The sequence below is a fragment of the Nuphar pumila genome, chromosome 13 (assembly GCF_984573655.1).
Source record: "Nuphar pumila chromosome 13, dmNupPumi1.hap1.1, whole genome shotgun sequence".
In the NCBI taxonomy this organism is placed as follows: domain Eukaryota; kingdom Viridiplantae; phylum Streptophyta; class Magnoliopsida; order Nymphaeales; family Nymphaeaceae; genus Nuphar; species Nuphar pumila.
The window spans coordinates 25352524-25379163 of record NC_143261.1 but is presented as its reverse complement, the minus strand read 5'-3'; the positions used below and the strand labels follow the sequence as shown (position 1 = coordinate 25379163).

Sequence of the window (26640 nt, the reverse complement as noted above, 5' to 3'; positions counted from 1 at the left end):
GAAAGCTACACATTTCTCTTTCTCTCTCTCTCTCTCTCTTTATATATATATATATATATATATATATATATATATATATATATATATATATATATATATATATATATATATATATATATATATATATATATATATATATATATATATAAAGAGAGAGAGTCGTAGCTACCTACCACCAGGAAATAGGTATTTTCCAGTTGTTTTTTGCAAATCTGACCTTGTAGACATGATCGATTTGCTATGAAATGACACTTGGATAATGTTTTTTGATAAAAAAAATATAATTTTTTCAGCATTGAATAATTTTTTTAAATTGTAAACCATAAATTTTTAAATCTTATAAAAACCTGTCTGCATGGGGGAAATCAGATGATCCAAGGGCCGATTCTTATAAAATCAAGCATGCAGATTACATCCGTATGATCAGATTTTTAGAAAAAAAAAAAACCTTTCAAAGCTTGGTAGACATGAAACTAAGTAGGCAACTACCATCTACTCTCTCTCTCTCTCTCTCTCTATATATATATATATATATATATATATATATATATATATATATATATGAAAATAAAAATCTACCTAATAGAAAACCTCCCACACCTATCCAATAAGAAACATTTATTAGATTTTCTGTGCTTTTTTGAAATTCTGATGTGTTTAGCATGATTGATTTACTGACACTACTTGGATCATGCATTTTGAAAGAAAAAGTAGTATTTCGAGCCTTAAAAAAATTTATAAAATTGTAAGCCATTAGTTTTTGAAACCTTATAAAACATATCAATGCATCATAATCAAATGCTCTAAGAACTGATTCCTAGACCATCAAATTTTAAATTTTATAAAAAATCAAAGAGTTTATTCTTATAAAATCAGGCACGTAAATCACATCTATATGGTCAGATTTTACAAAAATAGAAAAACACCTTCCAAAGCATGGTAAGCTAGAAAGTGGTAGGCAGCTACCACGAGAGAGAGAGAGAGAGAGAGAGAGAGAGAGAGAGAGAGAGAGAGAGAGAGGTGTGCACAAAATTATCTGCGAGCATGAAGTGTACTCCAATTTATCACATTTTTTCTACATCTTTTTTTTCTAAAATTCTGACTGTATGGATGTGTGGGAAGCAGTTTCTGAATCCTTCCGATATGTAAGTAGGTTTTTTATGGGCTGAAAAATCAATAGTCCACAATTTTTTACATTTCAAACATTATATCATTATATTTTTTTTGTGGAGAAAACGTAAACCGAGAGGGGATTTCTGCCAAATGGAACATGCCTGACACATTTGAATGGTTGAATCTCTAAGCTGTGGGAAGCAGATCCAGTGTTCGGGGCAGTACACCTAATAGGGTGTCTGGCCCTCTATTAAAAAAGAGGCAGCGTACCACATGCCTCCCTTCCCCCTATTAAAAAGGGGCCAACAAACACTTAATGAAAGTGTTATGGTGGACCACGCCTCTCAGCAATGGTCACTAGCATCGGTGCACTGGGGGCATGCACCTAGTTCCACTAAGACCAAGAACTTGATGTCCATCATTTACTAAACTTTGAAACCTGAACTTTCCGATCACAGTGCAGCAAAGTTTAACAGAACACAGTAAATCACATTTATTTTTTCCGTACAGAAAACCCAACGCCGAAAAAACAAAAATAAGAAAAAACGTTTTTCATTTTATTTTGAATATGACCAATTAGCACGCTCCAGGTGTACAGTTCCAACCCTCCAAGCACTCCATCATGGGCCCCACAAACCTCCCATCGCATATCGCCGCGTGTATGGCCTCGATCTGCTCTCCGGGCGTCACATTCTTCGGATTCGTCAGCATCTCGGTCCTGATCTCAGATCGTACGAACCGGTAAATTGGGTAGGATCGGCATCCCGATATCCGGTTTGGCACATGCGACGACCCTTTGTCGAAGTTGGCACGTACGAGCTTGACTTGGGCTTCCAGCTGGGTCTTGAGCTCAGACTCAAACAGCTTGATCCGGCTGAACACGCCCGATTTGGGTGGATGTTCCATCTCTGACTCACCATTCTTCAGTGCATGCTCGACGAGGACCTGCCGGAGCTTTTGCATCAGCGGGTACTCCGGCAGGCAGGGGTCGTCAATGTAAGTGAAGACATTCTCGTTCTCAACCACACTGAGCAGGTCCTTCTCGGCGAACCGGCCCGGGAGCAGCTCACCATTGGCTCCAGTGCTGAGTGTCTTCTTAGCCACTTGTGCGATGACGTTCCTGACCGTCGATCTGCAGGCCTCCTCCAGTTGGCGGAGATCGATTGCCTGGCAGATCGCAGACACATAAGTGGCCATCATGAGCTTGAGGATCTCGATCGACTCAGCTGACTTGCGAGCCGAGATCAAGCCGAGTGAGTTCACATCTTGGTTGTGCTGCTCGGCACTTTGGACATGGGAAGTGACTGGGTTGGCTAGGTACTGTAGCTCAGATGTGTAGGAGGCCATGGCTATCTCCGCACCCTTGTAGCCATAGTCAAGGCTAGGGACCGGCCCACCGGTTAGGTTTGAGGGCAGGCCCCCGTTGTAGTAGTCATTGACCAGCTCGGAGAATTGAGCAAAGACCAGCTTACCGATGGCCGCTAGAGTTAGCCGGATGTTGTCCATGGCAACACCCACCGGCGTTCCTTGGAAGTTACCACCATGAAGTGCCTTGTCCCGGGCGACATCGATAATCGGGTTGTCGTTGACCGAGTTTATCTCGCGTTGGATCATTTGGGTCGCAATGCGGATCACCTCAATCTGCAATTGTAGCACCATGTGGGACGTTAGCCCATCTGCTGGAGAAATGGATCTAATGACTTCACCCCTCTTTGACCATAAATGAGCGTTTGGATGTCACTGAAATCAAGACCTGTGGGACTTCATCAGGTCTCAGTACCGATGAAAAGATGGGTCTTGAAATATCTTTTGAGAAATTCAGGGGCTCTACTCGCTGAAAAATTTTCCCATACAAAAATAATAGTGGACGGTAGAATGCTGAATCACCAATCTTGGAAAAGCATATTTTCTGCTACTCACCAAACATGTCAGAAGCTAGATGCGTCAGAATGAGCTAGAAAATAGTATTTTACTTGACCATTAGGGTGTGTGTTTTGATTCCGCTAGCAGATTTTAGAATTTCCAACTGCTAGTAGTAACCAACAACCAAGAGCGTCCAACAAAAGTATGGGACTCTTGACATTACAACCAGCAATAGAATCCGTAAAAAATCATTTTCATGATATTTTAAGCGTTAGCCATTAAAGACAGAAGCAAACATTTCAAGAAAATTGATTTTTCAAGAATGTTAGCACATGAGATAAGGTTTTCAAATGCCAGTGAAAGAGAGCCTCAAGAATAATCAAGGTGGTAGTTAGGACTTGGGCAGACAAAGCTGCCGTTGTAGGAAAAGATCAAAGAGGAGTATATATGGATATATATTTGCTGCACAAGAAACTTACAGGTGCAAATTTTGACTCAATCTGATGCAATGAACAGTAGATTTGCTAGGGATTGACCCTTAAATCGGTTTTTAGACCAAAAAACATGTTTTAATTTTTTAATCATAAGAAAATGGTGCATTTATAACCACAGACTTTTCAATCGCCGACAAAATCAGCTTATACATTGGAATCCACATGTTGGTAATGGATAAAAGAATAGAAAAAGCATGTACATTACATCTATTTTAAAATTAAAGAATTTAATCAAGTTTAAAGTAAAGATAATGCTAGTGAAAGATACAAGGCCTCGGAATTGGCATGATGTATATTGGACAAAAGAAGACGAAAGAATTAGCCGTTAAACTAACACACTCTATTATCTTTGTGGTTTAAGTATGAAAAATTACTCTGTCCAAAAACATAAAAACAAATATGAAGAAGAAGACGTTAAAATCACGAGTTAAAAAAAAGAAAGAAGGAAAATGAAGTCACAGGAATGACTTTGTATTTCGTAAAGCAAATGGAGCCAGAAACAAAGCAAGTTAGTTAGTTTCCCGCTTTTCACATCAAACACATGAACGTCACCAGAAAAAGGTGTCAGGCTTTTGGTTGGCTGCGCCAAATATCAAAGAGTTGCAGCTACCCACTCTATGCCAACCGACTAAAAAAAACAAACTTAAATCCAGTTCATATTTATCCAAACTGAAGGACATTATGAATGTTTTAAACAGTCCAATTACGTGTGAGAATTTCCTATTCTCACTGCTGCACCTTTTCTTTTGAGAGAGAGAGAGAGAGAGAGAGAGAGAGAGCGAGAGTTTAAGGAGAATTAAGAGAGAGAGGGCAGGGCTTAACGAGAGAGAGAGTTTAAGGGGAATTAAGAGAGAGAAAGGGCAGGGTGCAAGTTTAACCATGAGAGAGAGAGAGAGAGGGCAGGGTGCAAGTTTAACCATGAGAGAGAGAATTAAGAGAGAGTTTTAGGAGAATTAAGAGAGAGAAAGGTCAGGGTGCAAGTTTAACCATGAGAGAGAGAATTAACAGAGAGAAAGAGAGGTTTAACCATGGTTAAGTTAAGGATATCCGACTGACCTGGGGTCCCAGCCACTGCGGGGATGTGCGGAGGGCGTATCGGTCCTGCTTGGGCTTCTGCAGCGGGTTGGTCTCGTGCAGCTTCGCCGCCTGCTTCATGTACTCGCTCCCCGCCAGCACGTATTCCATGAGCGCCGCGGCCTCGATCTGGCCTGGGTGGTGCTTCAGCCTGTGGGTCAGCGGGTCCGTGAACTCGGGCTTCCCCTGCATCACCTCGCAGAACATGGCCGACCCGATCTCCGCAAGCACCACCAGCACGTTCGCATCGTAGCACACCAGGCACGCCTGCGCCGCTCCCACCGACGTCCCGTTCACTATGGCCAGCCCTTCCTTCGGCTGCAGCTCGAACGCCTTCTCCAGCCCGACCTGCCTCAGTGCCTCCGACCCGGAGATCTCCTCCCCAGTCGCGGTCCGGACCCGCGAGTTCGGCCGCCCTGTCACCACACCGGCGAGGTACGACAGCGGCACGAGGTCGCCCGACGCCGTTATCGTCCCCCGCAGTGGCAGCTTTGGTGTCAGACCGGCGTCCAGCAGTGCCCGGATGGTGTCGAGGATCTCCCACCGGATCCCGGAGTAGCCCCGGAGCAAGGTGTTGGTCCGAACCAGCATAGCAGCCCGGGTCACGTCCACCGGCAGCTCGTTTCCAGACCCGGATATCACCCCGGCGTTCAGGAACCGGATTAGCTCCTTCTGCAGCTCAACTCCCTGATTGGTCCGCCGATGCGACGTCGCCCCGAAGCCGGTCGTGACACCGTACGTGTCCGTCCCGCGGCACATCTGCGTGGTCACCCACGTCGCACTCTCCTCCACCCTCGACCTTGCCACGGCTGCATCCAGGCAGACCGACACGTCTGCCGGCCGGCGAGCGATGGCCACCACGTCGGCGACCTCTAGCCGCTCGCCCTGAAGCGTGATCATCGACCCACCGGCACCCGCGAACCTCTCCACCATGCGCTTCACCTCCTCGTAGTGAGGCCCATGCAGCGCACGGGCGGCCTCAGCCCAGTTGAGGGCATCGCTGGTGCCGCCGGCAGCACACGTGCCACTGTTAACGCATGTGGGAGGTTGCTTGACGTGAGAGAAGCTCGCGATTCCGTTCGGTGCAACCTCCATGCCGGCAACCATGGCGTCGGTCCTCACGTGCGGGATGCCGGATTCTGGCACGTGCGAGGGCTGAAAGGAGGAGAGGGGAAGTGTCGAGTGTGCAATGTGGGTATGTGGTGGTGAGCAAGGAACGGAGTAGAGTGGGGGATCATATAGTGCTAGGCCAGCTGGAGCGAGCGGTGGAGATGGTAACCACGATTGGTGGATGGATGCCGATGGGTTGCTGACGTGGAGGCATCGGGGCGCTTGGATCTACCTTCCCTGGCTTGGTGGTCGCTGGGGTTCGCTGGTGGTAATGTGGCACATGCGAGGAGGAACCGCGGTGGTTGAAGCGTGGCCTCCATTCCCAACCGTCCCTCCGTGCCTACCAACCCACTTCGTGGCACGTGGTACTGTTAATGAGGGCTGTTACATTAGGATTATAACTATGAGTGTTTGAAAAACAAGCCTGGATGCATTCTGCTGCCACGTTTAAATTCGGGCCCACAAGATGCCTGCCCTTTGTTTTTCAATTCGGGAGCGTTTGAATCGTCGACACTCCACGTGGACACCACACGCCGGGACATACATGTACGTCTGGGAACAGGACAGGATCCACTGTCCTGCCCCGTTCACTTGCCAAAAAAAATTGTTTTTTTTGTTTGAGAGTGTCCATCCGCCACTATTCCGTAGGAGGGCAAAGTGCAGTGGCAGACTCCAAATAAGCGTTCACGGACCACACCAATATTGTGTCCATGCATCCCGCGTTTGCATGGGCGCATGAATGCACGTGAGGCCCACGCTTGGTGCGTCCCATGGACGGGCACAAACCGCAATTCAAGCATGCCCTTAATTGAGGGCAACACCCCTGGTAGCATCAAATTATGCATGGTAGGGGTTCTTGCCGGTCGATACATTCCACACTTTAGTGTGCCTGCACATGATCTGCCCTCAAATCTTCTTTTGAGCTCCGCACATGACAGGCTGCATTCCAAGAGATGAAGGGTAGTCTAGTGCAGCAGCACACTCAAAGTGTACAATATGATTGTACTTGATCAGCCCGCGAGGTTATTTGATTGAGCCCTCAAATGGGCCTTAGGTAACAAGTATTACAAGTTTTTTTGCCTTGATATGGTTAAGCAAACAAAATAAGGCGTACAAACAGAAAGGGACCGTGGAGGCTTTAGGCTGTAAATGGGCAGCATACTATATGATGTAAAATATCTCTAAAATATATGTATTACTACTGCACTAGCTTCCAAACACAAACCGAGCTACAAACAGTTCAGCTTATTTCTCAACCCTAATAAGTGGGTTCATCCAAGTTCGATGAAAAGGAGGGCACTTTCATAAGGATACCAATGAATTAAAATGATTGAAGATGCACATTGAATCAATCTTTTTTGTATTGTAATTTCTTTATAAGTTGTAACAGTTAAGTGTCTTAGCAAAAATAGTGCCTGATAACATTATTGTTTGTACGCAGAAATATTGACAGAAATGAGAATGGTACTCATTTTTAATGTAATATTGTGTTTCTTAAAGATGGTACAGGTTTCTCAAGTAATTGGGATGAGTTTTTTATATATTTGATGCTTCTATTGGCTTCTATTCATGGTTTGTTAAATTAGTTTCATATGGTACTGGCGGTACTAGTGAAATTATGGATTGGTCCATTAGATGCTATGACACAAAGACACGTGGACATGAAGATGCATGACACGGGTTAAACTTGCGAGTTCAATTTTTTTTTTTGGAAAATAGGATATGATGGCATTTTTTATTTTTTAATCGATAAAAATTTATTTTTGTAATTTTTATTGAATTAAAACTTTAAATATTAAAAACAATACAATATTATTAAATATTATCCATACATGTCCATGTCCATTTGTGTCAGCAGGACACACCACCAAAATGGCGTGTCCCTGTGACACAGATTATTATAACTTATGAACCAAAACAAAAAGGAAAACAAGGGAAAGAGAATGGTTGTTGACTTGGGAAGTACATCTTTTTCAATCACTTTTTTTGACACAAAATAGCGATAAGCCCCTACAACTCACATATTTTCAACCATTTTTTTGAAACAAAATAACTGGGTACAAGTCCCTATCACCCACTTCTTTTTCAATCATTTGAGAGGTAAACCAAGCCTTCATCTTATGGTAATAGCCAAGAAATATCTTGCTTAACTATTGTATACGCTTTTGAATTATGAAATTTGTTTGGTATCAATTTTAATTATATAAAAACTGTTTTTTCAAATGACCTTATAATGAGAAATCATCGTTTCTTTACATATTTTTCTTTGAAATTTTAGATATTACATATGCTCATATTCTAAATTTTACCCATCAAAAATATATTTATCACAAAGTATGTATCTAAACACCGATTAGGATTTTAATGTTATTATATATTTGACATATAAGCAAGGAGTCTGTTAGAGAATGTACCCATATACATGAGCACATATTAACATGGTTCAGCTGTCCAGCCTACATCCATGGAAAAAAACAGTCACTCTGCCTCTTGTATTCTTTACCCAATGTTGGTTACACGATATATAAAAAACTAGCAACAACAACAATAACAATTGCTCGAGATAGACAATATCTTTATCTAGAGAAAACATAAAACAACCAACGACACGATAATCTTGCATGATGTAGTTGCCTATTCTGGCTCCATATTTTTTAGAATCTGAATCCATACCATAACAATATTTGCTGATGGACACCTCAAAACCGCGTAGCGATTTACTGAAGGACACCGTAAATCGAGTAGCGATTTGTTGAAGGAGTGCAACAATCTCTCTCTCAAGTTGCTGCACATCTTTCATCGAGCCCAACTTGGAACTTAGTTTGAGTTGATTTTCATGGCTTAGAGATTTAGTAAAAATGTCTGCTAACTGCTCTTTACTGGCTGACATATGATGTGAATACTTCTTTAGCTTGAATCTTCTCTCTAACAAAATGGCAGTCAACTTCTATATGTTTGATTCTCTCATGGAAAACTGAATTTGCTCCAATGTATATTGCAACCATGTTGTCACACTTGAGTTTAATCGGTTGAGGGTTTTTGATACCCATATCAAGGATGAGAGTCTTGATCCAAATGAGCTCACATGTACATGCTGCCATGACTTGATAGTCAACCTCAGCACTGAATCTGGCAACAACAAACTATTTTTTGCTCCCCTAGGTGACAAGATTTCCACCAACAAAATAATAGAAGCCTGTTGTTGACCTTCTATCATTTGGGTCTCCTGCCCAATTTGTAACAGTAAAACCAATTATGTCAAAATTGTTATTTTTCTTCATAAGAACACCTTTGCCAGGGGTCTCTTTAAGATAACGAAGAACTTTGTAGGCAGCTTCAACATGACTGGAACGAGATTGACGCATAAACTGATTGATCACACTCACGTGTGATAGTCAAATATATTAAGTTTCCCACAAGCCTTTGAAAACTCTCGATGTTGGCAACAATATCTCCTTTATTTTTCTTTAGCTTGCAGTTAGTTTTCAAGGGTGTTTTCTGCAGCTTTAGCACCAATCAAGCCAATATCTTTGAGAAGATTTAATGCATACTTTCTCAGACACAGGAAAAGGCCTTTATTGGAATGAGCAACTTCTATGACAAGAAAGTACCTTACTTTTTTAAGGTCTTTAATTTCAAATTTGGAAAGAAGAATTTCTTTGTTTTTTAGCATCATAGCCTTATTCTTTTCTGTCATAATTATATCATCAACATATATAAGCAAGATAACAATGCCCTATAAAGAATTATGCACAAACATAGTATAGTCAACTGTACTTCGCTTAAAACCAATTTTGATAAGAACCTCACTGAGCTTGGCAAACCAAGCTCGAGGAGATTGCTTTAGACCGTAAATAGATTTATGAAGTTTGCACACTTTCTCATGATCATATTTATACCTGGGAGGAGGATCCATATACACTTTTTCTTCCAACTCTCTATGTAGAAAAGCATTTTTTACATTCAATTGGAAGATGCCTCACTGCTTATTAGTAGCAATAGACAAAAGAATGCGGATTGAACTTATTTTTGCAACGAATACAAAAGTTTCTATGAAGTCAATACCCTCTTTCTGAATGTATCCCTTTGCTACTAGTTTGGCCTTGTACCTTTGTACGGAGCCATCACTATTGAATTTAATTCTATATATCCATCGACATCCCACACTTTTCTTACCTTCAGGCAATTCAACTAACATCCAAGTATTGTTTTTGAGTAATGATTTTAATTCTTCATCCATAACCAATTTCCACTTAGGATCTTCAAGAGCTTCTTTATGACTTGATTCATGATGGGCATAGGTCTTGGCAAGGTAAGTTTGATAAGACACAAACAATTTTGAGAGTTCAAATTGATATTCTATTGAATGGGTTTTAGGAATCTCGGTAGTACAATAGGAGTAATAATCTCTCAGTTTGACAAGAGGCTTGGTGGGACGGGATGACCTTCTCAAATTACCGATCTCTTGACCAATATAAGTTCTCAAGTATATTCTGATTTAAGTTAGTACCGATCACGGGATTCGTAGGTATTGTGTTTTGGTCTGACATGGGTGAGGACTCAGAATCTTGGTCTGGAGGACCAATTGGATCATTAAAACTAGGCGAGATAGGTTTGTATTCAATAAACGGATCGAGTATTGGTAAAAAAGAGCAGGACATGTCCGGCTGGTTCTCCCCCTTAGTAGGATACTGGAAATAGGGTTCCTTCTCAAAAAAATTCACGTCCCTTAACACATAAAGCCTTTTTGAGATGGAATCAAAACATTTAAACCCCTTTTTTGTTGAAGAATATCCAACAAAAATTCACTTCACGGCTCTTTTCTCAAGTTTGTTGCGGAATTTTTCTTGTATATGCACAAAGCCCTTACACCCAAAAACTTTAAAATGGTTGATGGAAATTTTTTTATTTTTGAAATTTTCAATAGGGATCTCATTCTCCAGACTGGCACTTGGAATTCAGTTTATAATGTAGCAAGCAGTAGCTATGGAATCAACCCAATATTGTTGGGGAATGTTCATATGGAACATAAGAGACCTTGCCACATTGAATAAGTGACAATTTTTCTCTCGGCAATCCCGTTTTGTTGTAGAGTTTCGGTACAAGTAGTTTGAGGCATTATACCTTACTCAGACATGAAATCACCAAGAACTTCATTAATATACTCTCCTCCATTATCAGATCTCAGACGTTTAATCTTGTGATCACATTGAGTACACACAAGATTATATTTTTTTTTTAAAACTTTGGCCACTTCATGTTTATGTTTTAGAAAATACACCCAGGTGACCCAAGATCTATCTTCAATAAATGTGACATAGTATCTAAAACTGAACATAGAGTCTACATGGGTTGAACCTCACACATCAGAATGCAACAATTCAAAAAACTTGCTACTTCTATTAGAGATGTTTTGAAACAGAAGCCTAATGGCCTTTAGCAAATTCACAAGCATCACACGATATGCTATTATTATTCAAATCAGGTAGCAAAGATTTTATAGTCTTAGCAAAAGCATGTCCAAGGCGGGAGTGCCAAAGGCTAAAAGTATTACTTGATTGAGTACTACTAAAAAACATTGTCTTTGGTTGACTAAAGATGTATAGACCATCTCGTTCGATGCCTCTACCAATCATCTTCTTCAATCTCCTATCCTAAAAGACCACCTCCTTAGAAGAAAAAATAGCCAAACTGTTATGAGACTTAGTAATCTAGCTTATGGACATAAGATTGGCAGCAAGCTTAGGAACAATGAGGACTTTAGAATCAAAATCACAATTCATAAATTTAACATTATTCATGCCGGTGGCCATCATAAGAGAACCGCCAGCGGTATATACCGGTTTTCTTGAGCTACTCAAGCCTTCATCATGGTTTGTCATGTGGTTCGAGGTTCCAGAATCTATAATACACTCATTGTTTGTAATACATGAAAGAAGGGCATGAGTCATACCTTGAGGTATGGCAGAAGCATCACTGATGGGAGATGACGATGCTAAGTTAGTTTTGGTCATCTGCTGGAAAAAATGAGTAAGATCATTTTTTGTGACAAAGTTTGCAGCATCGTGCTTAGTATTGTTTTCCTTGTTACGGCTAGGTCGTCCCACGAGGTCCCAACACCGATCTTTGGAGTGACCCAACTTTTTACAATAGGAGCATTTGAGTTTCAACCTTGGTCGAGACTGATCTTGAGTAAAGTTTTTTGGAGGCTCTGTGGCTGAATAACTTTTTTTTACATCAACCTGAAATGCCATTTTTTGGGCATGTTCTTCTTTAATTTGCATGCTCGAATTCATAACTTTTCAGTGAGTTTCTTCACACTGAATTATTGTGCATACCGTGTTATATGAAGGAAATGGTATTGTTATCATGATCTGGCTTCGAAGGTTTTCATAATTTGGGCCGAGACCTGTAAGAACTTTAAACACTTTGTCTTCCTCAAACATTTTTTTACTTTCAAGGATATCACCAATAGGGGGGACAATATTAAAGCAATTTGTCACACATCCCTCTAAGTGTACCTATATACATACTAAATGGTTTGTTGTCACGAGTATATTTAGCTATTTCCAATTAAATCTCATAGACTATTGTAAGATTGAACTGTTCACCATAAATCTCTTTAACCGCATCCCAGATTTTCTTTATTGTGTTCATAAACAAAAAGTTTCTGGCAATAGTTGGCTCCATAGAATTTAACATCCAACTCATTACCATATCATTTTTAGATTCTCACTTTTCATAAGTGCGATCGATGGGTTCTGGTTTTTCATTTTTCCAGTGATATATCCAAGTTTGGATCTTCTACTGAGAAATAACTTAACGCTTTTGCCCAGCTTAAATAATCGGTCCCAGAGAACTGCATATTAGTGATTTTAAGAAGATGATTCCGCTTAGAGTAACCAACCTTATTATCAATAACATGAGTGGAGGAACTCCCACTATTCTCAGCAGCTGAACCTCCGATGGTATTGACAGCATTGCCGGCCATTAATGATCCTCTGCTCAATACGAATACTACCATATCGCCGATCACTTACTCAAAGATGGCGCCTGGAGGTAAGTTATAAATTTTAATAATTTGAAGGTGATTCTTGAAAATAGCTTGAACTAAGGGCTATTTTAGGAAATAGGGTAAAATTTTCATATAAAAAGAAAGCTACAGCAAGCCTAAACTCATCCAACAACCTTGGAAGCTGTGCCTTTCTTCTCCCATCTTCTTCTTCACATTTTCTTCTTCCTCCTCTTCTTCTTCTTCACATGTTTTTCTTCTTAATTTTTTTGTGATTCTAGTGTAAATCTTCGTGTTGTTCACGTTCTCTCTATTCTTCTTGCTATATTTTATGTCTAATCGCTGCAGGTATACACTTTTAGAGCTTCAAATTGGATTTGACATGAAAATGCCAACTACCTTCATTGATCGGAGGTCAAGAATCCCATATAGCACCCACCGACCATTTGTTCTTCTCCATCGATCTCACGCTTTATAGATACGGCTCCAAAACATGTGCAACAAGAGGATATCAACATGCAGCAAGGGAAAGAATGTAGGTACATGTTTTCGAGAAAGGTGGACCACACTCTTCTTTCTAAAATTTTTTGGACTGCCCTTGACGTAAGTCTTCTCACCCACTGCTTGTTAGCCATAGAATATATTTAATTTGATTAGACGTATAGTTTATTGCTAATTTTTTAAATCAATTTATTAATTAAATTATTTTCTTATATTTTAAAAATGTTATTTATATTAGATTCATTAGAATTAGATAACTTAGACTTACTTGAATGACGTCAATCAGTATAGCATGTCCTACGAGTTTAGCGTGTCTTAGTTAATTTCGGTCATTTACTAGTTTTAGTTCAATAGCAGTAAGATTACATTTATTTTCTTCTTGTTGTTAACGTCAGATTCTGTTTTCATACATGTTTTTAGGATTAAATTAGTCGATTTTAGAAGAGTGTTTGCTTGAGTTAGCGGTAGATCATTTAGCGTGCACTTTAGTTTTTTCATATATTTTTAATTGATTTCCAATATTGCGTCATTATGTTAGTGATTATTTTTTAGTTTCGAATTCATTTTAGAAGAGTCTTCATTCTGATTAGTATTTAATTAGATTGATTTGAATTGTTTTAATTAATTTTTAATTGCATTTATCATTAGAATTAGAAAGAGGCAAAGTGAATTTTGTATCTTGGTGCATCACTTCATGTGAATTTTTGTAGAGTTTTGTTCAGGGACAAGGCAGACACATAACTAGAGGATATTGGCGATGTCTAGGTCGAACTTGAGGAAATTTTGATCTGTTTTGACCTTACCCATCCTCGGTCCAAAGTTAACAGGTCCTGCCAAATTCAGGCTTTCTTTATTTACAAATCAGGTAGAATAGTTTAGTTTTATTTTAGTGTTTTTGGGTGTTGCTTTGTGTTATTCAATATATCAGTGTTAGTTAGGTCTGGTATGTGTGTGGGTGCGTTGATTTTCGTCAAAAAAAATAGAGGTGTTTTTATTTAGTTTTCTTTTTAGTTGTGATCGTTAGCATAATCTTTTTATGTTGACCGTTAGTATAATCTTATTGTTTTTATTTTTGTTCTTGAGTAGTGTTAAATTAGATAGATTTATAATTGATTAATTGATTAGGTATGAATTTTCTTTAAGTTATTCTTAAATTTAGTTAGATTTAATTTATGTGAGTTTTGAATTGTTAGTTTCGCAGGTTTTTTATTATTTTGATAATGGTCTTGTTAGTATAGATATAGTTGTGTATTTTGTTTTGCAGGTATTTTCTCTTAGAGGTTGCTTCTTTGGAGAGGAGAATATCTATCATTACCTCTTTAATTGGGTTGTAAGAGAGAAAGTCCCGAGCTTAGTATAGGATTTGCTTTCATTTTAATCGTGTTTACTTTTGTTGCATTGTAATTGAAGAGATAGTGTAATTTTTTTATTTTCTTTTGAAATATTAATAAAGTGAGTTTTTTAAGTGAAATAGTATGCCTTATCTCCCTTTCCCTGAGGAGATGATCCGATTTGCCATTCTACATGTGTGCAAGGACTGATTTTAAATTTATTATTTGGTGTGCAGTTCTTATCCTATTTTATTAATTCAAACAAGTACTTAATGGGCCAAACACAAACCTAGCTATAAGCAGTTCAGATTATTTCTCAACCCTAATAAGTGGGTTCATTGAAACAGAACCCAAGTGATAACATTTTTGGCACAACCAGTCAATGTAGGTGATAAAGGATACTTGACGTTTAGGTAGATGATTGGCATTTGACTATATATATATATATATTGTCTAGCATTGCAAGGGTCAAAATGGAGGAGCAAGGGTAGTATGAAGTACCATTAAAGGAAAATGCATCGAGGGTAGTATTAGAAGGTATGTGTTGGGCTATCAGTGACATGCGGTGGTAACATGTCATGTGATGGACAACGGTGTCGGCATTATGGTGTGTGTGATGACACATGACATAGTAGCGGGTGGTATGCATTGGGCGTTCGGTGACATTCTGCAGTAGCATGTCATGCGATGACAACCATATCAGCATTTGTGTACGTGCATGTGTGGGGGTGACACAGACCTAGTGAGTTGCTCTACATTATGTTGGTTAAGTACCTTTCAACTCTGGATAAGAGCATATTATACGTACATACATACGAGGGTACTTGTGAGTTATCTTATGAAGATCATATTAGGTGGTCCCAACCATGCTAGGTGGCACATGGCCATTTCAACTAGTGCTTCAGTATTAATGATTGATTTGGGCAATGTTTCTCACTAATATATTTAGCTATCAATTGGCCTCAAGGTTGGAGATGAGCAATGCTTTTTTTTTTACTCATGAAGTACCCCACAGGTCTCTTGGTTGATGCTTTTAGGAGGCCGCATCACACAACCTTTGATGACCAGACATTATTGTTGAATTTTGGTTGTTGGTTCAAAACTTGAACGATAATTGTTTTTGCACATTCGTGAAGATAATTGTGGCATCATGCATAGGGTGTTGTGCAAAGCAGGTTATATGTTCCCCCCCCGAACATGGCCGGTATTGAGATCTCATGTTCGGGGGTTCCAAATAGCGCCACGTATAAGATGCAAACCGACATGTATCCCCATGTGTGTCCGCATCATATTGCATCATAATGTGGTGCCGTCGCAAAGACTTAAGTACCCTTTACCTCCATTGTTTTCCTCTTCCTTGAACGGACATAAATGCCCTCTATCTAGAAAAATCAATCGGTGGTTCGTGAAAAGAAAAAAAATGCCCTTCATCGTTATCGCGCCAAAACGTTCCGCAAAGTTTGCGTATGCAGCAAGCTGTATGTTGTAGGATTTAAATAGTTCAAAACAATCCATTCTCGCCCAAAGTAGAAAACTCTACCAGAGCATTCTTTGCTTTTATCTGTGTACAATGGAGCATCCTTTCCTTTGTTCCAGAGCATCCGTTTTTGTCTTACGCGCAGTCGCAACATCGTTGCCACATTCTGTTGCGTATTAGTTGTTACTGTTGTTTACTCTACAGTTGGAATATCCAAAATCCTATCATTTCGGTGAGTTTCGTGTAAGGTTTCGTTACTCAATCTGTAGGTTTCTTCTTATACAATGACTTGTACGTTTGAGAAATCTTACAAAGATGTGTACTTATGAACCCAAATGTTGCGACGATTTGTAATCATGATGATCGTTTAATTTGTTGTGCAGGTTAACAATGTCTGCGCCTCATCAGAGAAGAGATGCCCCGTCGTTCTATGGTTTGTGTATTAGAGAAGTGATCCGCCAGTCTCATCTATCCACGGTTTTTGAAAGATACCAAAATATACTTAAGATTGAGAACGATAAAGTCAAAGAAAAAGTGTTGGAATTATATTATGCGAAGGATTATACATCAGATATCGAGGCTGCGGACCAAAGGAAGAATACTGAAGAACAAAAGATGTAGAAGAAGGATGACGACGAGAAGGCAAAGCAAAGAAATACGGAGGAGAATGAAAAGAGAAGGCGGAGGAAGATGGCAGAGCAGAGGGAAAGGAAAAAAAAGAGTGCGGAGGATTGAAAAAGGTATTTTAACAAGGTACAGATTGAGTCAAGGGCGGTAATGGATAACTGGATCTTGGTCAATAAAGCAATGCGAAACAATGCAAAGCTACTGAAGGAGGCGGAGGAGAGGCAAAGGCAAATGAATAAGGAGGAAGTGCAACGGAAGAAGAAGGAGGATAAGGAGAAGAAGAAAATGCAACGGAAGGAGAAGGAGGAGGAGGAACAAAAGAAAAGAGAAATGAAGAAGCAGGAGGAGGAAGTGCGGGAAAGAAGGAAACAAGGAAACAAGACTTGGAAGAGGAAGAAAGGCGACAGAAGGAGAAGGAGGAGGAGGAACAGAAGGAAAGAGAAAGGAAGAAGCAGGTGGAAGTAAGGCGGCAGGCGGAAGAAAGGCGGCAGTCGGAAGAAAGACGGCGGAAGAAGAAGGAGGAGGAGGAAGAAAGGCGGCTGAAGGAAAAGGAGAAGGAAGAAAAGGAAAGTGAAAGGAAGAAGCAAGTGGAAGAAAGGCGGCAGGAGGAAGAAAGGCGGCAGAAGAAGAAGGAGGAGAAGGAAGAAAGGTGGCGGAAGAAGAAGGAGGAGGAGGAGGAAGAAAGGCGGCGGAAGGAGAAGGAGGAGGAAGAAAAGGAAAGTGAAAGGAAGAAGCAGGTGGAAGAAAGGCGGCAGAAGAAGAAAGAGGAGGAGGAAGAAAGGTGGCGGAAGAAGGAGGAGGAGGAAGAAAGGCGGTGGAAGGAGAAGGAGGAGGAGGAAGAAAAGGAAAGAGAAAGGAAGTAGTAGTAGGAGGAAGTGCTGGAAAGAAGGAAACAATATTTGGAAGAGAAAGAAAGACGACGGAAGGAGGAGGACGAGAAAAAGGAGAGAGAAAGGAAGGAGGAGGCAAAAAAGGAGAGAGAAAGGAAGGAGAAGGAGGACGATGAAAGGAAAGAGAGAGAAATGAAGGAGAAGGAGGAGGCGAGAAAGGCGAGAGAAAGGAAGGAGAAGGAGGAGGAGAGAAAGCAGAGAGAAAGGAAGGAGAGGGAGGAGGAGCGAAAGCAGAGAGAAAGGAAGGAGATGGAGGACGAGGAAAGGAAGGAGAGGGAGCACGAGAAAAGGAAGGAGAGAATAAGGAAGGAGAAGGAAGACAAGGAAAGGAAGGAGAGAGAAAGGAAGGAGAAGAAGCTCGAGAAAAGGAAGGAGAGAATAATGAAGGAGAAGAAGGACGAGAAAAAGGAGAGAGAAAGGAAGGCGATGGTGGAGCCGGTAGTGAAGGAAAGGGAAAGGCAGTGGACCCACCAGAAAGGCCTAGGTTGGAGGGCGAACAGAAGAAAAGAGTGACCAAGGTAAATAAATTCGGTCTGTCTTTGAAGATTTAATAATATGTTTAACGATTTTGGTACAACGATTACTGTGTTAGGTATTAATATCTATAGCGATTACTGCGATAGTCTGTGTGCAACCAATATTATTTATAGCGGTTAGTAGAATAGTATTTATAAGTACAAATGAAACTAATTGACAATTGGTATGAATAATATGTTATTTTTTGTTACAAGGAGGTCACAAGAGAAGTAGAGCACCAGGTGAAAAGCTCGGAGGCCGGTGTCAATGGCCTGTAGTTCTGTCATAGTATGGTCAGCTGAGTGCAGATCAGAAGGACCGATTACGAAATATGCACTTCGGTGCCCTTTTGGACCATCAATATTTTGAAACTTGCTGGAATACCATGACCCACCTAGTAAATAAGTGGAATGATAAGACTAACACATTCCAGTTTGATTCTTTTGAGATGACCATGACTCTAGAAGATGTGGCGAGGATCACTGGCCTTAAGTGCGATGGCAGTGCTGTCCTATTACGACATTCAAACTATAACTCAAGGGAAGAATGCACGACCCTTTTGGGAATGTCAATGGATGAATGGAGTCAATGTATTTCAGGTGGAATGAAGTCCACATCAATGAAAGTATCATTTATCCGTAATAAATGGAAAGGTCGCTCCGCTACTTGTTGCGCGGCTTCCTTCTTTATTTTTTTGCTCTTACATTATTTTCCGATTGTTTTGGTTCGAGAATAAGTTCCATGTGGCTGCAATACCTGACAGACTTAGACGAAGTCGACAACTATGCCTGGGGTGCCGCTATGCTCGCACACTTGTACAGTCAACTCTACCGTGCGAGTAATGGTACGAAAACAGTTGGGGGATTTTGGCCATTTGTTCAGGTATTTGTTGATTGCATAGTTAGTAATTGTAGACTAATTTCATTGAAGGTTGTAGTGTTACTAATAATATTGTTTTTGTTAGGCTTGGGCGTGGGAACATATTATCTCACTGCGTCCACGTGCTGCCCCTACGAGTTGTGGTTTTCCAAAGATCAGTCGGTGGGCTAGAATAAACGTCACAGTGCATAATGCTAAGTCCATTTTAGATGGGCTGCAACTGAATGAGGTAAACGTTCTAAAATTGTTTACTTGTCATTGAGTATTATAAATCTTTGTAATGTTTAGCATTCTTAAGTAATCATCATTGCAGGAATGTTTTTCGTAGTACATATTGTTGTCGCCATATCATGCTTAAGTAAATTGTAATATATTTGTCACTCGTTATTAAAAAGAATTAACAATGTACAGGTTTTGTGGAGACCTTATGGAGATGGGGAGGTCGATGACCAAGACGTTGTTGCAGATGCTGATAGATTGTCTGACCGCGATTTGTGGCTGTTTTGCAATTATGAAGCCGAGTTGCAGCATGGTAGTCGAGTTCTCCTACAATCTGGCTTAGGGCAGTCCATCCCAAATATGCCTTTGGAAGTGAGAAGGAAGTTGAATAGTGGTGGGTGTAGGAACGTGAATTGGCGCGAACTCTACAGGGATGAATTATTCATTTGGAACTCGGGTGGTGTCCCTACCGTATCGTATGATTCTAACGGACGACAATTTGATCCCTTGTATTTCGAACGCTATTGGGAACCAATGCGCCGAAATCTGTCGATTGATAAAATTGGGAACCCATGCATCCCAACTGCCCCCTCTCATGTTGCAGCCCAGCCTCTACAACCAAAACGTCGTCTCTCTTCTGTTACAACAACGATTCTCTCAGCAACAAAGCGCGATGAGGAGCGAACAATTGCTACAAAAGAGCACATTGTCTCTGCCGCAAGGTTCGATCTTATGGAGAAGGAGAATAAGAAATTAAGGACAGAAGTTAGCAATATGGGGATACAATTGAACTCAGTTGTGGAGATGATGACCAGCTTTTTTAGTAAGATGCATGCAACCCAGAGGCCACCCAGGATAGAGGGTTGTAAACACCCCAAATTTTCACTCACCTCCCCGACATTTTCACCAAACATCATCATCCAGCCTCTGAAATCGCTGGAGGGCAAAATGGTCATTTTCTGAGCCCGGACCTTGCAAAAGTCCAAATTTCGTCTGAAACTCTCAATTTTCTCTATTTTTATCTCAGATGTTCAAGATTTTACTCCTGACAGGAGACAGACATCTCCAGAGTCTTGGTTCAAGACTGCATTTCATAAGACATGACATTGCATATCATTGCATGAGCATTTCAAATCACTGCACTGCACAGCATGTCATTTCGAGGTCCAGAACTCCTGATTTCAAAACTTTTCAATCCAGATTAGAATTCCAACTCTTTTCAAAATTGATTTAAAAACCCTGGGTCTTCAAAATTATCAATTCTTCCCATTTTACCCCCAGGACTCTGAATTTCAAAATATTTTCTCAGGAAAACGATCTGGATAGTTCTTAATGTGGATTTCAGTCACTTCACCTCAGATTTTGCCCTTTTGACAAATTTCAAATATCTTCCTTTTACGAAATTGCCCTACAAGGGCCAACTCTTTCCAAAATTCCTGTTTTGCCCATTAATCCAGATTTTATGAAAATTCCAAAAAGAAGTTGTGGTTTTATCCTTATTTCAATAAAGAAGCAATGTGGGACCCACACTGAGGAGGTGTCACACAAGCTTTTCTTTTGAAAATTTGAATTTTGAAAAACCCAAAAATATAGGAGCCTTGTCCCCTGGATTGGTGCCACTTGTCATTTCTCTCTCCTCCCATTTCCATGCCAAGTGTCAGTGTGGGGCTACCTTAAGAAGCCACCACATGTCATCCCAGGTATCTGCCATGTGTCAGTATCCTATCATGCGCCATGTGTCATTCCAAGATTACCAGGAGATGCCAAGTGTCATAGGTTGTCCTGTCTAGAAAAAGTGGAGTTTGTCTCCTCTGAGGTGGCGCCACTTGAAGTGTGTCTCCTGCAGAGGACACGTGTCAACCCCTCCCTCCTTCTAGAAAAGTAGCCTAACACATGTCTCTCCCTATTTTTCTCAAAAAAGTAGGAGACATGTGTCACTCCTAAACTCCTACAGAAAAGGTAGGCTTGTCTCCTCTGAGGTGGCGCCATCTGGAGTGTGTCTCCTGCAGAGGACACGTGTCATCTTCTGCTTCTTTCAGAAAAAGAAGGTGACACATGTCTCCTTCTCACTCCTTCAGAAAAAGTAGAGGACACATGTCCTCTCCCTACTTTTTTCAGAAAAGTAGGAGACACATGTCACTGCCCTCTTTTTCCTCCCTCTTGCCACATGGCATTGTAGGAGCCACCCTGAGGTGGCGCCACATGTCCATCCTCCATTCCTCCAGGGCCAACCTCCTTTTGAAATTCGAATTCTCCTCTGAGGTGGCGCCATCTGAAGAACCACACCAGCAGTCTGACACTTGGAACCATCCTGGACTGCCACATGTCCAGATCTCCTTTCACCAGAAAAAGCAAAATTCAAATTCCTCTGAGGTGGCGCCTTCTGAGCCCACTGCTCTGTCCTTCTGACATGTGTCAAACACCTTTTGAGGTGGCACCATTCCAGGACTCCACTTGGCTCCATTTTTTTTATTTTTTATTTTATTTTTAATAAAGGTAGCCCACCATGAGGTGGCGCCACCTGAGGACTTCCTACAAAAAGTGAATTTGAAATTCAAACTCCAAGAGAGCACCCTCTGAGGTGGCGCCTTCTGGGAGTTCCCTGCAGAGAGAATCAAGCAAACTTTTAAAAAATTCCAAATCCCCCTGCTGAGGTGTCTCACCCACAAAATTTCCATTTTCTTTTATTTTTCTCAAAATCAAAACACCTTTTGAGGTGGCGCCACCTGAGGGTTCCCTGCAAAAGACAAACTCGAATTTCAAACCCCTCAGATGACACCCCTTGAGATGGCGCCACATGGAGGGCTCAGATCCAGCCTGTTTGAATTTCAAAATTTTTTAGAAAATTTATAAAAACAAGGGTTCACGCCCAGCCTAAAGAGATCATTTTTTTTTAGCTCTTGTGAACTTAGAAAATCCGACCTAGCCTTCCTAACATCTGATTTTGAACCTTGGAAATCGTGCCCCCTTTGGCGTATTGAAGAAGGTGGAGTAAAGTTCGTGCCGTGGCCAATCCGATTCCAACAGAGCTCAATTTTGGTGGACCATCCGAAGCTCAGAGCGAAGAACGAAGGAAGCTCGTGATAGCCGCCCCTTTCAAGAGCTCCTACGCTGCGTAACGAAACAAGGTGCACTTCTTTTCCCATTGATTGGAATCCATAATTCAAATCGGGAGTCGTTTGAAGAAAGAGCTCATCCGAGTGATGGATTGAGCTATTCTCATAAAACGACATACATAAAAATGTTTCATTATGCTTCATTGATGATTTTTAACATGCATGTAGTTAGCTAGATTTAATATGCATTTTATTTCATTCATTTAGTACATTTCATGAATTAATTAGGATTAATTTAGCCTTTATTTCAATTCTGCTTATTTTCAGTAGGTCTCTGTTTTTGTCAGTCAGTCCACACGTCATTTCATGCATTTGTTTTTTATGAAAAATCCCAAAAAAATCACGGAATGCGCCCTTAGGTGTCCCTAAAATTTTTCCAAAAATTAGGAGCCATTTGACTTTGTTTAATGCAGTAAACATTCAAAATGGCAAGTCGGGTTTTGTTACCCGGGATACATTTTGAAAATCATTTGCCGACTTGTAAAATCGAGATATCCCTCATGGGAGATCCGATTTTCGATCCGAAAGATGTTCTGAACTCGGGAGAATGTCTAGTATTTAATATGATTTTTAAGTTTTTTCGGAGTTTTTTTTATGTCTGACAAAAATCCGAGAGTTCGGGACACGTGTCAGAGCCTAATTTGGGCCTCTGAGATCTTGGATCGACTTAGGGCTATGGTTTCTCTTTGTGTGTTGATCCAAATCCAAAACTGTAAAAAGTGAAAGTTGTGTCTGAGATGTCCTCTATTTGAATCTGAAAGCCTGTAATTTTTAGAACAGTGTTGATACCTGCTTCGGATTTTTTTTGTCAGTCCTCTGTTTTGCTACATTTGTCTGTTCTGTTAGTTTAGGCAGGAATAGTTATATTTTTCTCTGTGTTTCCGTTGATCAAATGCCAAAGTCATAAACATGAAAGTTGTTCATGTAGGTGTCGTACATAACTCTGATTAATATCATAAATTTCCATGGCTTTTTATATTTCTTTAGCATTTTTCATCAGATTAGTGTGATTTTTACCTCTGTCAGAACTAAATCTCTGTTATTGAACTCACCATGGCTCAAATCCCGAGGCTATAAAAACCAAAAATGTTCCATTTCGGGTCTTTTAGCAGTCTGCAAAATATCAGAAGTTTCCATGGTGTAAATCTTGCATTATCAAATTAGGCATTGCATTTGGTTCGGATCCATAGGCAAAATCCATCATTTTTAGGACTTTCCTTGCATTTTAGCATTTAAATCATATCATTTCGTGATTTTTAGCATTCTAGGTTGTTTATCAGAGTGTTTAGATGCTTCATACCTAATTTGGTGCAATCTGGAATCCATTTGAGGTTCAGATCATCCATAATACCAAAACAGGGTCCCGCAGGACCCGGATCCAAGCGAAAAACAAGCGAAAATCGTTATTTTTGATAAATTGCAAAATACCAAATTCTGATTTTACAGTCTTAATGTGTCTAGCAGCATGTCATCATATCTCTTACTGCATTTCATCATCATTTGATTCAATTTGAACTTTAAAATCTCAATTTTACCAAGTTTTCCTTCAAAAACCCTGATTTTAAAGGTAACTTTATAATTAGGGGTATTTTGGTCATTTTGACCACCAATTCCGAATTTCAAACTGTTTTCCACTGAATTCCTTGCATTTACATCATTTCAAATATCAAGGAAGCATGATCATAGGGTTTATATCCAATTAAATCCAATAATTTCATAATATTATTGGAAAAATTTGGAAAAACCCACATATTTGAGCTAACCTTATTTCAAGTTTGGCAGGGACATTCAAAAGAAGGAGCTGAAGTCTGCAAATTTCTTTTATTTTCTTTATTTAGTGATGTAATAATGTAAATTTTGGAATAAGAGAGTTAATTTCCTGCTTAGACTAGGATGCATATCATATAGTTTGAATTTATGCAATATCCTGCTTATATGATTCATGCATTTTATTTCAAAAGCACTATGGATGTTCACGAATGGCACACGCACCCACTCTTAGGGAGTTGATGGACTCGGTGGGATCCATATTTATGGCCCTAGTCGGAATATGGACGAAACCCAGATCCATCATCTTTCTACTAGTCACATTGAGCCTACACTCTTAGGCTATCTTAAAATGCACATCATATTTCTAATATTTTCAAAGTATTGTGCATTAAATCAATTAAACTCTGAACATGTTCATGGCCACAGTCAGGATATGTGAAGGATTTATTTTGACTTAATGCACATTTTTCCAACCAATTCCTCAGAAAATCTTTTCAATGTGCATTCATTCACTCATGTCATTTGCATCATGAAATCATTGGTTTTCCCACGATTTTCTTAAGAAAACTTCATTCTCAAGAAATCAATTTCTCAAGAAAACTCTAAGGATTTTTCAAAATCGGTTTTCCCCAAGTCAAGTTTTTCACAGTTTTCCTTGGAAAATGTTATTTTCTTAAGAGCTTCAAAAGAGTTTTCCAATCTTTTTTCAAGATCAAAATCGATTTCCAAGTATTTCAAGGGTAAAATTCCTAGGATTTCAATTTCCCAAGTTTTGAATTTCCTTCCCCAATGAGTTTTCCTATAAATTTTCCATTATTTTTCTAAGAAAACTCTCAAAGTCCAAGTTTTCCTAAGAAGTGTTTCCCTTTTCAAAAGGTTCATCTTTTCTCAAGAATCACTTCCATTTTCCCAGGATTTTCAACCATTCATAATTTTCCCAAGTCTTTATGAACTTTCCTGAGATTTCAAATCTTTTCATCTGAGTTTCCTGAGAAATTGACTTTCAACTCTTTTCCTGAGAAATCTTTTCAACTTCAAATATTTTCCAAGCATACATCATGTTTTCCCAAGTTGCATTTTCCAAATCTCATAGCACATGCCTAAATTCTCTGTGCATTTAGGATAGAACATGATTTCGATGATTTAACTAAGTCAAGCACAATTTTGGTCCTTGGTTCGATTACCCCTGTTAAAGGCGGCAGGAACGGTCGAACCTCGTACCGACAGGTCGAGCCCCATCCCATGGATTTTCCCGCAATTTTAAAAAACGGAGGCGAGTATTTCAAAAGCAATTTCCAAAATCCGGTCAAGTTTGAAGCGCGAAAGCGTTTCTCTCTTTTTCTCTTCCGCGAGGAAGGGAAGACGGGGAAAAATTTTCGCGACGATAACAGGTTTGGCGACCGTGATGGGACTGTCCTTGTCTGATTAAAATTATGCTTGACTTAGTTCAATTATTGAAATTATGTTCACAAAATGTCAGCTCTTTTACTTTTGATATCATGCGAACCTAGGAGCCTAGATTCTGACCTAGCTTACATTGACTGCATGTAGCTTAGGCATGGTTTGGTAGGACTAGATTGAGGAGAAATTTTCATGCTCACATAGACTTAGGTCTAAATACAACTCTCCTCAATTTAGGATCTGAATGCAAACAATGTATGCTTCTTCAAAAGATTTTCAAAAGTCTATCTCTCTAGGACTTAGAGCCATCTATTTCTTGCATGTGATCATTTTTTCAAAACTCCCTTACCTATCATTACCCGGTCTTCACGTTGCTGGGCTCTCTTCCAGAATCCTAGTTCGGAACAGAGCCTCACAACTGGGCCAATTATTTGGGTTAACACCCCCCTACCACGTACCGCGGGCCACAGTCCGAAGTATATCGGTAGGCGCTCAAGGATGTTGGAAAACCTTACCTTAGAACCGGAGTTGAAATCATATGCCACATACCTCGAATTTCGATTTGGGTATATCGGCGTAACTGGATTGGACAAAGATGATCTGAACCTAGAGCTAGGATTAGGGTCCTACAGCTGTTTTCAAAATGATGCATCTAGAGTCAGCCTTTTTAGGAGTGCTGAATGTGCATAAATGTTTGTGCAGGGTGTGATTGCTTGTATGCTACCTTTATTTCCTTTATATTTTCCCAAAATATTTTCAAATATCCATATTTTTTTACATTTTCCCTTTATTTTCTTAAACCCTGGATGATTTCCTCAAATATCCAATTTCTTTCAAAACTCCAGGCGATTTTTCATTCTACCTTACTACTGGATCTCGAATTTCTAGCTGCATTTTCATCCTGCCTGCAAAATTTTTCAAAATTTCTCACATTTTCCTAAGTCTCATTCTGAGTCTTTCTCCGTTTTCAGATCGATGGCATCCAGTCAAGTCGATCCTATCTTTCCTGAAGGTCACATCTCCTTCGAGGTGCGACAAGGTCGTCCTGAACATCGAGCCCTTAGCACCGGAACTTTCATTCCCCGGTGGTATTATTCCTGGCTAAAGAGCTTTTCCCGAATGTTCCCGGACCATTTGAGCGAGTGCGGATTAGAGCTGGCATCAGCAGTCGGAAAGCAGACTATCAATGGCAACCTGATCCATGCAATGGCGGAGCGATGGAATCCTCGAACGTGTACCTTCTGGTT

At 40.2% G+C, this 26640-nt stretch overlaps 1 protein-coding gene across 1 annotated transcript; it reads right to left on the bottom strand.

Annotated features, from left to right (window-relative positions):
• Window positions 1-1581: 1581 nt before the first annotated feature.
• Window positions 1582-6113, bottom strand: LOC149818129 (phenylalanine ammonia-lyase-like). Its single transcript, XM_089984053.1, has 2 exons — window positions 4527-6113; window positions 1582-2754 (listed from the first exon to the last, which is right to left on the bottom strand). Exons 1-2 carry the CDS (start codon window positions 5649-5651, stop codon window positions 1690-1692), a joined length of 2190 nt encoding a protein of 729 aa, XP_089840179.1. The 5' UTR covers window positions 5652-6113; the 3' UTR covers window positions 1582-1689.
• Between the last annotated feature and the right edge of the window lie 20527 nt (window positions 6114-26640).

Excerpts from the sequence above, each read along its gene's own strand:
- LOC149818129 (XM_089984053.1), bottom strand. The coding sequence starts at position 5,651 with ATGGTTGCCGGCATGGAGGTTGCACCGAACGGAATCGCGAGCTTCTCT. Across the intron at positions 2,755-4,526 it reads CGCAGTGGCTGGGACCCCAG|ATTGAGGTGATCCGCATTGC; the intron begins GTCAGTCGGATA and ends CTACAATTGCAG.